General features: G+C 51.4%; 4 protein-coding genes across 4 annotated transcripts; 2 read left to right on the top strand and 2 right to left on the bottom strand.

The window, feature by feature from the left end:
* The first annotated feature begins 95 nt into the window (after positions 1-95).
* BD324DRAFT_637230 (putative transcription initiation factor tfIID) lies at positions 96-982 on the top strand. The gene is made up of 3 exons (XM_022016980.1): positions 96-489; positions 555-651; positions 728-982. Exons 1-3 carry the CDS (start codon positions 403-405, stop codon positions 892-894), a joined length of 351 nt encoding a protein of 116 aa, XP_021868522.1. The 5' UTR covers positions 96-402; the 3' UTR covers positions 895-982.
* A 179-nt stretch (positions 983-1161) lies between these two features.
* On the bottom strand, positions 1162-2981 carry BD324DRAFT_643573 (S-adenosyl-L-methionine-dependent methyltransferase; the record flags this gene model as incomplete). The annotated part of the gene is made up of 9 exons (XM_022017557.1): positions 1162-1271; positions 1318-1456; positions 1505-1638; positions 1693-1799; positions 1855-1920; positions 1974-2104; positions 2158-2239; positions 2282-2688; positions 2736-2981. 9 exons carry the CDS (start codon positions 2979-2981, stop codon positions 1162-1164), a joined length of 1422 nt encoding a protein of 473 aa, XP_021868521.1.
* Positions 2982-3666: 685 nt separating this feature from the next.
* Positions 3667-8644, top strand: BD324DRAFT_637220 (SNF2 family N-terminal domain-domain-containing protein). Its single transcript, XM_022016979.1, has 29 exons — positions 3667-4038; positions 4091-4112; positions 4182-4185; positions 4239-4311; positions 4361-4462; positions 4513-4932; positions 4981-5059; positions 5099-5216; positions 5270-5300; positions 5349-5417; positions 5471-5534; positions 5586-5630; positions 5678-5691; positions 5737-5861; positions 5899-5948; positions 5993-6127; positions 6163-6235; positions 6271-6393; positions 6442-6476; positions 6517-6634; positions 6686-6953; positions 6998-7030; positions 7067-7108; positions 7153-7225; positions 7275-7347; positions 7387-7452; positions 7499-7638; positions 7684-7704; positions 7753-8644. The coding sequence occupies exons 1-29, from the start codon at positions 3701-3703 to the stop codon at positions 8521-8523; spliced, it is 3525 nt and encodes a 1174-aa protein (XP_021868520.1). The 5' UTR covers positions 3667-3700; the 3' UTR covers positions 8524-8644.
* Positions 8604-9442, bottom strand: BD324DRAFT_174000 (hypothetical protein). The gene is made up of 3 exons (XM_022012096.1): positions 9434-9442; positions 9006-9377; positions 8604-8943 (listed from the first exon to the last, which is right to left on the bottom strand). The coding sequence occupies exons 2-3, from the start codon at positions 9283-9285 to the stop codon at positions 8684-8686; spliced, it is 540 nt and encodes a 179-aa protein (XP_021868519.1). The 5' UTR covers positions 9286-9377; positions 9434-9442; the 3' UTR covers positions 8604-8683.
* Positions 9443-10637: the final 1195 nt, after the last annotated feature.

The following is a 10637-nucleotide window of genomic DNA, read 5'->3' as shown; positions in this document are numbered from 1 at the left end:
GTCCGAGTAGACGAAAGATTGATGATGACTACGATGAGGATGAGGATGAGGATGAAGATGATGCAGAGGAGGGGGAAGAAGAGGAAGAAGAAGACGAAGAAGAAGAAGAAGAAGATGACCAGGACGAGGAGGATGAGGATGAAAGTGGAGATTCTGGACTGGAGGAAGAAGCCGGTGCTGGCACCAATGCTGGAGGTCGGAGAGGAAAACAGAATGGTCGTGATCAGATTCGAAAATCTGAGTCGGGAGAAGCTAGGCATCAGGCGATTGGGCTGAAGAAAGGAGTAGATCTCGGGAGACGGAATAAGAAGATGAGAGGAGAGCAATTGTGAGTGTGTCGGGATGTTCAAGGAAGAACTCCCTGTCTGCTCGCTGACTTTTGTGCTTTTGTTTCGCTGTAGAATGCTACGCTCCATGATGGACCCTGAACAGGCTAGACGGTTCGACGCCTTCAGCTCCGTCGTCATACCAAAAGGACCAATCACAAAGGTGTGTGTGTGGTCGTGATCCTTTTATTTAGGAAGAGTACATATGCTGAGGTTCGTCAACGTAAGCTTAACAAAGACCTATTTGATCAGAAACTTCAAGGCAATCTGTCAGCCGTGTTGGCTGGTATGGCCAAAATCCTCATCACCGAAGTCGTCGAACTTGGTGAGTGGTGCTCCTAGATGCCTTGGCTACAGTGGGAAAAATATGGCTGACGTCTCGTTTCCCCTCGCTGACTTAGCCAAAGAACTCCAACCTCATTCTGCTATGCCTTCTGGTCGTCTCCGACCTTATCATCTACGTCTTGCCCGAGAAGAACTTGAGCGACGGGGTGTTCTGAGCGGGACGAGGCGGAATGGAGGGACGGGTACGGCACTCAGGCCTTACAAACCCTTGTTCAGACGGTGAAGAATACCATGGACCACCGCGATCTTGCTCTGTTGTACTTCCTCTTATAGCGCTCCACGTTGTAGCTGTTCCCCGAGTTGATCACATGTTGCATCGCATTGACTTGCTAGTATGTCGACTATGAAAATGTGATCCAAAGCCAACGAAAGTCCACATCTAATGTCTGAACAGTGAGAGTTCCTTTTGTGAGTCACTGATGACCCAAGATCTGCTAGATTCGCGCTCCTCCGGTACTCCATCTAGAGATGTGACAGCTCTCGCTCGAATCTAGTCGTAGACGTTGCATCCATACTCTGAACTTCCCTCTCGTACCATGGTGATGATATGGTCACCCAGCACGCGTTCCGAGAACCCAACTTCGCAGTAGCAGAAATAGTCTACAGCTTGTCAGATCATCTCCGTCAGGGTTTCGTAATAACTCACAGATCCACTTTCGCTTGAACACCTCGATATCCGCATCTGTCATTTCGGGATGCTCAGCACGCATAGCGGGACCTATACGATCGTTGAAGGAGGCCAAGAATCGACGGCGCCACTCTCGAAGCGTCCGAGCATAGTGTGGCTGAGATGATGATCAGTCTCAGACCAAAGACAAATGGGAAATACTCACTCCGATGTTTGAAATGCTGTCTACCACAAGATTGTTGTGCGCACCTTTGTGAATCGCATCCACGGTGAACGAGACAGTTGGTAGGAAACCACCTGGGAAGATCCATTTTCGGATAAAGTCGACCTCTTGTTGGTCTGAAAGATGTACAAGTGAGTACAGCTCGGATTGTAGGGCATGCCTGCACTCACATGCATCGAATCTCGATTCTGGGATCGTGATGACCTGGACACAGGCCGCCCCGTTCTGGTTCAAGACTGAATCGATGACACCAAAGTAACCCGCGATGAAGTCTTTGCTGGAAGACGCAACAGATCAGCCAAAATTCTGGCAGATTCATCGTCTCATCTCACCCCACCGCCTCTAGCATTTCGATCGACACGACACGGTCAAAAGCTCCCTTCCAGCTCTCGGGCGTGCTACGGATCGTTGTGAGCTGGAGCTTGCAGCGTTGACATTGTTGACAACTCACGCTCTGTAGTCCATCAACCATACTCTGATTCGGCCTGCGAGCCCAGCTGCCTTGATCCTGTCCTCGGCCAATTTCTTCTGCTCGATAGACAGAGTAAGCGTGTCAACGGTGCAACCAGTCATCCGAACGGTCTAAGAAGAGTAAGCGGAGAGCAAGCATGGAGTAGACCGAGGTAGCTTCTTACCTCGATAGCCATAGATCCCCACCCACTCCCAATCTCGAGAACACGGTGTCCTGCTCGGATATCGGCCTTTTTGATGATGTGTCTGGGAACAGGATCAGGACGTGAGATCCATGGGAATACTCACCTTAATTTGGCAATCTGAGCCTCGTAAAGCTCATCCCCCTCTGTATCTTCCACCTTGCTCGTGCTCTTCTTCTTCTGAGGCGTTGAAGGGTGACCGTTGGTGATTCTCGTCAGACCCAGAGCACCGTTCAGCTCTCCCATACTTGATTTTCCAGCTTCTCGGAGATCGGCATCGAGTTCCGGGAAGATGGCACATGAGTAGGTCATGTCTTCACTGAGGAAGGATGAGAACATGCCATTGGAGAGGTCATAGTGCGCCCGAATGTTTGACATCGAGTTGGACAGGGTGTTGGCGAATCGTGAATTAGTCAGGGAGGTCACGAGGGAGAAGATCCGAGAAGGAATGGTCGAAACGCCTGAGATGTTGCTCTTAGCGGCTTGAAGGGCGGGCCGAGATCGGATAAAGATCTGAAGGGTGTATCAGTCTCTGGACCTTGGGAGGTGACCAGACTCACCTTGAACACTTGGACCAAGTCGGACACCTCACAATCTCCCGCCATGTACGCTTCTGCGAATCCGAGGTCACCCAAAGTGACCAATCTCAACCAAAAGGTGTCTCGGATGACCCTTATCTCTGCAACCTCATTCTCTTGCACTGGACCTAGACCGAGCTCTTTCCTCTTCTCATCTGACGGAAAGACGTAGACGCCCTGGTCTGCGGTGAGAACTCGAAGCTGACCATAGGCTATGGAATGCGACATCATCGAGACGATGGCCAATCGACAACCCGCTACCAGCGGTCCGAAGGACAACGTCGAAGCTGTCGAGAAGAGAGCATCGGGGATGGAGAGGAGGGTGTGGAAGTAGGATTTACCTCGAAGCGTAGGAGGAGCGTAGGCTGGCGGAGGTAGATCCATGGAGGACATGGTAGATTTATTATCGATGGATGAGTCGATGCTATCTCTGTTAGGGATAGTCTTGCCCATTGTTCACAGCGTCTCTAGTGTATGCTTTGTATCCGATGTGGGAGACAGCAATGACGAATTTTTGGTTTGCCGACCTAGGGACCACCCTTGGGACAAAGCAGCGGAGTGGACTTGGAAGTTGGACAGATGGGGTGTGAGGGTCTTGCTCTCCAGAGAGGATGGACCAGCTATCGAAGTTCACTACTGAGCTCGATGTTATCTGAGTCAGAGATCACTACTACTATTGCTGGGATGTGATGTTCTTCGATCGTTACGACTGCCCGGAAGATCCCAGCACGCGCGACCCGCGGCCCTCGGCAACACCGATCATTAGAAATGATATTAGTAATCGGATTCCTAATACAATCCCTAATGCCATTAGGTTCCTCCCTCCTCGTTTCAGACCCCGAGTAGCTGACGTAATGAGTCGCCGAATATTAGGAGAAAGGGGTTGACGCGACTCTCTTTCATGACATTTACTCACCACCACCACCACCACCACCACCACCACCACGATGCCTCCTCCATTGAGAGCATTGGCAGACCTCATTCCTCCACCTACTCAGATCGATGAGGATGGTGGTTATGATAGTCATGAGGATGACGGAGTGCTCAACTCATGCTCAGAGGATGAAGGGGACTTGGAACCCCTTCACGAGGTCATCAATGTTGCTGGTCCATCGCGACCCGTAAACAGGTCCGCATCGGGACTGGCAAGTAAAGTGGGTCAAAGAAAAGCTTTACTCTTCGGCATCAGTACGCCCTCAAGACCCGGTCCATCTCGGATGCAGGCTACTCCTCAGTCGAATGCTCAAACGGCGTATGAAAAGACGTATTACTACTCGGTCCAGTGGTGCGATCGAATACACCTGTCCTGAGGAGCCAATGCTGACAGTGATCTTCAGGCGTAAACCACAGACCAAGAAAGTGAGTGTCTCAGAATATGTAGCGGTGTAGACTGGAGTTGATGAACTTTCTCTCGCTCTTTCATCTACCCACAGCACAGTAAGCCTCGATTCCGTAACCAGTTCTGAGCATCCTGACATTTCGCAGAAACGTGGGATGGCGATGCCTATCTCAAGATTGAAGGGAACAGAATCATAATGCTGAATGAGGATTCGGACAAGTGAGCTGCTGAGATGTCATCAAGTTACATGGGACTCACATCGACCCAGGATGGGAGCCTCCACCCTCGTTGGAGATGCTCCAGTCGCTGGTTGCGAGCTTCGAATAGGAGGGTATGAGGTCGAGGTGGACAGCGAGATATCGGCTTCGGAGTGTGTACCTCAGCTTTTCAAGTCAGGATTACCGTGCTCAACTTTCTCAGATTCAAATCACGCACCACATTCCTCAACCGGCCTCAGGCCCTCCCTGCAGCCTACGCTCCATCCACTTTCAAAGCCCCGTTCAAACCTCCTACCCAGCGCCAAGAACCGCGGCAGACATTCAGTGGTAATATCATCGCCTCTGGATATACCAGGTCACTGGTGCCTGGCAACTCGTCCAATGATCCCGATGCACCGCTGGCAGGTCCTTCAGGCGTCAACAAAATGAAGAGTTTAGTTGCGAACGTCCGAGCTGGAATCAGCGAAAGCAAATTCTATGCTCCGAAAAAGGCCGAGAAGATTGTCATTGGGGAGAAGAGTAATAGGCAGAGGACGAAAGAATGGGGCGGTGCGTTGCATGATCCGAACGCAGAAGACGCGGTGGTCATGCAGCGTCCTGCGTTCACAGATGCGGAGCGAAGGTGAGCCCCGTGCACTACCAGCGATTTGTCTCTCACCCCGAGTCCCAGGAAGACTGATATTGTTGATGTCGTGCTGGATCCTTTACTAGCCTCGAAGATGAGAGAGCACCAGAAGGACGGGGTAAAAGTGGGCCTCGCGATGAGTTCGAGTTGCTGACCGCCCTAGTTCATGTATTCATGCGTGATGGGCTTGACCGGTGCCAAGGCACAAGGCTGCATTCTGGCAGATGAGATGGGGTTAGGAAAGACGTTGCAGACAATAGCTCTGATATACACGCTCATCAGTGAGATACCAAGTGATGTCAGCCACCATGCTGCGCTAACATGCTGCGTGCAGAGCAATCGCCTTTCGCAAATGAGACAGGAGTGTGAGCTGTCTTGGGCCAACTTGCCTCGCTCGAGCTCACGTTCATCAGGATCAGCAAAGCTCTGATCGTCTGTCCTGTGTCACTAGTCGACAATTGGAGGAAAGAGTTTCGAAAATGGTGAGGCCTGAACATGGCCGGAACATGACCGGCAACATGCTGACATGGCGCAGGTTGCGACCTGATCAGCTCAACGTGGTGGTCGCCAACGGAGAGGATCATCAAGTCTCTGCATTCGTGCGCTCATTTGCCGTTCAAGCTAGTTCGGGCTAATGTGGAAAACAACAGATGCATCATAACCGTCAACATGTCCTCATCATTGGCTATGAGCGAGTGAGTGACATAATCTCCTCCCATTGCGATCGCTGATCCCTCTGCAGTTGCGTAAAGTCATGTGAGAAGTTTGATGCCGTCTCCATTCTCGGCTGACCTTTGGTAGCAACAAGCTCGCCTCATGCCAGCCGCCTATCGATCTCATCATATGCGATGAGGGCCATCGCCTCAAATCCAAAGACAACAAGACGACGAAAATGTTTGATGCTCTCAGGACGAAGAGACGGATCAGTGAGAGCATACAGGCTAAGTCTTTGCTGACCTATAGTCTTGTCGGGTACACCGGTGCAGAATGACTTGAGCGAGTACTACTCGATGGTTAGCAGCAGAGGCTGAAAGAATAGCTCAACTGACACGCGCAGGTCGACTTCACTTGCCCTGGACTGCTTGGCAAGTATGCGCAATTTGTCAAGCATTACGAGCGGCCCATTATGAAGAGTAGATCAGTGGGTTGCTCCGAGAAAGCATTGGACGAAGGCAAGGAGCGAGCGGAGGAGGTGGGTGACGAAGGATCTCATTTTCTGATGTCCAGCTTGGCCAACTGTCCAGGGAATTCGTGCTGCGTCGAACAGCCGCGGTGCTGGACAACTACCTGCCACCGAAATGTACGTCCTTTTCGAGGGATGGGACTCACCTTCAGACGAATACGTTGTGTTCATCGCACCGACCACGCACCAGTTGAAGGCATTTGGAAGGATCTTGAACCCCGAGATCATGGCACAAATCCTTCGTGGCGAGTCTGATAAGCAGCCATTAGGATACAGTGAGCTGGTCCGATGTTGGTGTTGCATGAGCTTAAGGATATTTCCAGTCGACTTGCTTCGCAAAATCTCGAACACTCCGACCGTGGGTCTGTCATTCCGTGTAAAAGCTTATTTCTCGCTAGTTGCTTCGCGTAAAAAGGGACGATGAAAGTAGTCGCTCCGAGCACCTCGTCAAAATGGCGAAGACAGCTTTGAAAGATCTACCGGACGATGTTCGCGTGTCCGATGTTACGGTCAGCGGTGCGTCTGAAGAATGGGAGTGGACTTTGACTGCTGGCTGACGTCTCTTAGGCAAACTTGCAGCACTAGACCGTCTATTGCACATCATCTACAGGAAGACTCAGGAAAAAGTTGTCATCGTCTCAAACTGGACATCCACTCTCAATATCATTCAGGAAGTTTGTCACCAGAAAAAGTACAGCTATCTTCGCTTGGACGGTACTACTGCCCAGAAGAGTCGTCAGGAGTACGTCGAGTCATTCAATAGGAGCAGTCGATCAGAAAGTTTTGTGTTCCTGCTCAGCGCAAAGGCTGGAGGTGTTGGACTCAATCTCATCGGGTGAGCCGCTGCCGAGATTGCAGGCATTCACTGACACGTCGCAGTGCCTCTCGTTTGATCCTCTTCGACAGCGACTGGTGGGTCCTGAACTGAGAAAGTCGGCTGAACCTCAGGAACCCATCCACCGACCTTCAAGCAATGGCTCGCATTCATCGGTAATTTTACGGCCGTGCTTCTTTGACCTGCTGACGTCTCTCAGAGATGGGCAGAAACACCCAGTATACATATATCGCTTTCTCACAACGAACACGATCGACGAAAAGATCTATCAGGTCGGTTAAAGAAGTCTGTATTGGTTCTCCAATGACGCCAAAACAATAGCGTCAAATCACCAAGGTTGGACTGGCAGACCAGATGCTCGATCAGGGATCAACGAATCAAGGGTCCAAAGACTGCAAGTGGTCTGCCAAAGTATGGAGCTGACTCGTCACAGCGTTCTCCTCGGCGGAGTTGCGAGATATCTTCAGACTCAACCTGAGGACTGACGGGTGTCAGACTCGTGGGTAGAATAATAAGTGATAAGGACTCGCTAATCAGTATGGCAGATGACTTGTTGTCCTGCAGATGTACCGAGGGCAATCACGTTGAGGGTCCGGGATCTCTGAGTGGGAGTGAGGAGGATGGAAATGCAAGCGACGATGGGAAACCTAAATTCATCTCAGCGTCGCAATATGACCCAGAGCCGGTGAGTCTGACCCACGGCATCAGTTACTCGCTTATCTCTTTGCAGACTGGCAAAATGAAGCGCAAGGTGGGCAAGCAGGTTTGTTTACGGACAGAGGGTCTGACTACATCGCAGGCGGCGGCAGAACAGCAAGAGAAGCTTGCTGCGCTGAAACAGTGGACTCACCTGGATGGTTTTGACAAGACGTCGTTCAACGCCATTCAAGATTCGATGCTTTACAAGATGCTGTACGAGGATTGGACGCCAGCCCCGACCAAGATGGAATCTAGTATTGAATCGGTCGATAGCAAAGTCGCCTCTAGCGAGGAAGACTCTGCGAAGGGGCCCGAGTCGGATAACGAGGAGGATACTGAGATAGTCCAAAAGCCGAAAAAGAGAATCAAAAACAAAGTCAGCCCCCCTGCGATCTTTCAAGGTCTGGAGGGAGTGCTGGACTCAGCTAGTGAAGATGGCGACGAGGAGGAAGAGCATAACGACGTGGTGATGGACAGTGAGGAAGACGAAGTGGGGACGGATGCTGGTAGGACGAGCCGAGTCGAGTCTCAACCTGCATCGGCGAGGCTCGCCGAATTCGCATATGTGCCCGAAACATCGCCCAGCAAGATGTCTTCTGGGTCCACGGGGGAGGAGATGGCGAAAGGAAAGCAAAGTCTGGCAGAAGATGGCCTATCTGATGCGCCTCGGGCCTCTGCACGTCTCACGACTGGACGAAAACGCGATTCTGATGGGAAGAGCAAAGGCCAGAGCAAGGTAGCTGGCACGCAGACAGCGGAGGACGACTTTGGCCATGGGCGGCGCAAGCATGACCTCCGCGACGTCGCTGCTCAAGGACAGGCGGGAAGGATCATGTTCGTATTTGAGCGCATTTCTTCGAGTTCCATGTGAGGAGATAAGGAGCGCAGCAGATCTGAGGCACGAGAAAGAGTTACGAGACTATGATAGACCGATAGAGACAACCATTCATGACCTCCCAGCATCAAGACTATGTACGCATGTATCCTGTGCATGACTGTCTCGTTCGTCTCATATGGGACAGGAGCCATGTTCACTGATCGCGTAAGGTGTTAGAATCTAGTGTCCGTAGGACCGCCCTCTCAGTGCTCTTGCTTTGGAGGCCGTTTTGAGAGGCTTTGCTCCATGTCGAAGGCAATGGCGTGAGTCCATCTTGCAGCCTGTACTTGAAAAGTAGCTTTCTCGTTTCTCCATGCTGGAGTTTGCTTTTCGCTTGCGAGAGCCCGGGGTATAACCCAAGTATCTTTTGCATGAGAATGGATCCTTGACGGGAATGACCAGCCAGACCGATGCCTGACGATAGGGATCAGCGAGCTGTATGACGACTCTAGAGAACACCAAAAGCGGGAGCTCACGGTGATCATTGCTTGGGTCCAAAGATGATAGATGAGCCTGATCATCCAGAACCGATTCGAGTCCCCGTCTGATACGATGAATCATGTCACTTTCACTTTCGCGCCATGTACTCGGTTCCGTGACACGGGTCAATGGTGAGACAGTCAGATTTCTCTGGAGCAACTCCATACTGTTGATGCGAGTCTTGACTTCCGCCGCGTTCTCGTGTGTCGGCGCAGATTCCGGAGCTGAAGCGATTGAGCAAGCGATACAGCGCCACTTCTCATCATGTTCCGTCATGTCATCCGCAGGGATCACTCGATCAGGGAATTCGACTTCCAGAGAAGTTTTGGATGGTCCAGCATCGCAAGGGTGCGAGTGACGCTGTTCAGCTAGGTCCTATTGATTTGTCAAACAGATTTGCTCGAGACATGGGACGCCGACCTACTCTTGTGACTTTCAGCTTCCAATCTGGAACCAAAGGTCCCCACTCTTCTTTGACAGTAAGAATGACGCGGGACGATGGTGAAGAGTAAATCGAATCGCCTGCAGGCATCCTCATGATCCTTCTCGTTGTGCCGTCAGACATGCTCGTCTCCTTCTTGAATATCCCACTCAGGAGTTGAGCAGATTCTCCCGCTCTTGTTCTTCCCTTTTCTGTGATCAAGCAATCACGGGGTGACTCGATATTATGCTACAGGCGTTAGGGTCAGTCTGTCACCCTGGAGTGAAGTGAGAGCATTAGAGCAGCTCACTAGACCATCCTTCGCGAGGTCTGGAAATACCTTGCTCCTTAGATTATGGGGACCTAAGGTGGCGTCATCAGTCATCTTAGGACCAAGCTTTGGCAAGAGGGTATTCACCCTCTTCATGCCGTATAAGGGTCAGTTCCGCGAGACTCCATCCTGTCTTCGCCAAGTGGTCTTTGATTTCTGTTGAGCCAGTCAGCTTGCTCTAGCTGACGAGCTCTCACCTTGCACTCTGATCTCATACTCTTCCGGATTCTCGTAAGTCAGACCGAGACTGTTCCATTTCTGCCCAGCAGTCAGACGAACACTCGTCTCAGATGGAGCCACGTACATTCGAACCCCATTTACCCAACTCTCCGTCACTTGGGTCCAGAAACAACTTTTGTCCTGGAACCGTGGGATCCAATGAGTCTGTCAAGACTGGCTCAATGTCGTATCGCGATGTGTAGCTCTCCTTGGGATGCGCTTGTGATCCGCGAGTCTGACCGGGAGGTGGAGTACATCCATAACATTGCTGTTGATCAGTGGACGTCACTGTGCGAGCAGATGAGCCGCCCATGCTGTGAGTGTACTCGATCCTAACCGAGTCAAGAGTGTTCCGTGGTTGATCGAACGGCTCTTGAGGTGTCACCTTCCTTGGTTGTTTGATTGGAGAGAAGAAGGCTTCGATTTATGGTCAGACAGGCTGCGGGAAGCCTCTCGAGGCTAGTGATGTGTATGTCCAGGTATGAGGTAAGGATGCAGGATTTTGAGTACTGTGAGGTCAGGGCGAAAGTTGAGAGGTGCAACTGGTCAGCCAGTGAAGGGAGAGTGAATATACGGAACGAAGAGGCGAGAGTATCAGTTTGCCAACGTTTGTGTCTCACTGTGCACAGAATGGACAAAGGAGGGACCGAGAGTGTT

The sequence above is a fragment of the Kockovaella imperatae genome (assembly GCF_002102565.1).
Source record: "Kockovaella imperatae strain NRRL Y-17943 chromosome Unknown BD324scaffold_15, whole genome shotgun sequence".
Classification (NCBI taxonomy): domain Eukaryota; kingdom Fungi; phylum Basidiomycota; class Tremellomycetes; order Tremellales; family Cuniculitremaceae; genus Kockovaella; species Kockovaella imperatae.
Note: the sequence above shows the minus strand (reverse complement) of the source record. Positions and strands in the feature narration are given on the sequence as shown.

Excerpts from the sequence above, each read along its gene's own strand:
- BD324DRAFT_637230 (XM_022016980.1), top strand. The coding sequence starts at position 403 with ATGCTACGCTCCATGATGGACCCTGAACAGGCTAGACGGTTCGACGCC. Across the intron at positions 490-554 it reads CAAAAGGACCAATCACAAAG|CTTAACAAAGACCTATTTGA; the intron begins GTGTGTGTGTGG and ends CGTCAACGTAAG. Across the intron at positions 652-727 it reads CACCGAAGTCGTCGAACTTG|CCAAAGAACTCCAACCTCAT; the intron begins GTGAGTGGTGCT and ends TCGCTGACTTAG.
- BD324DRAFT_637220 (XM_022016979.1), top strand. The coding sequence starts at position 3,701 with ATGCCTCCTCCATTGAGAGCATTGGCAGACCTCATTCCTCCACCTACT. Across the intron at positions 5,060-5,098 it reads ACCAGAAGGACGGGGTAAAA|TTCATGTATTCATGCGTGAT; the intron begins GTGGGCCTCGCG and ends TGACCGCCCTAG. Across the intron at positions 6,236-6,270 it reads CAACTACCTGCCACCGAAAT|ACGAATACGTTGTGTTCATC; the intron begins GTACGTCCTTTT and ends ACTCACCTTCAG.
- BD324DRAFT_174000 (XM_022012096.1), bottom strand. The coding sequence starts at position 9,285 with ATGACGGAACATGATGAGAAGTGGCGCTGTATCGCTTGCTCAATCGCT. Across the intron at positions 8,944-9,005 it reads GGACCCAAGCAATGATCACC|GCATCGGTCTGGCTGGTCAT; the intron begins GTGAGCTCCCGC and ends CCCTATCGTCAG.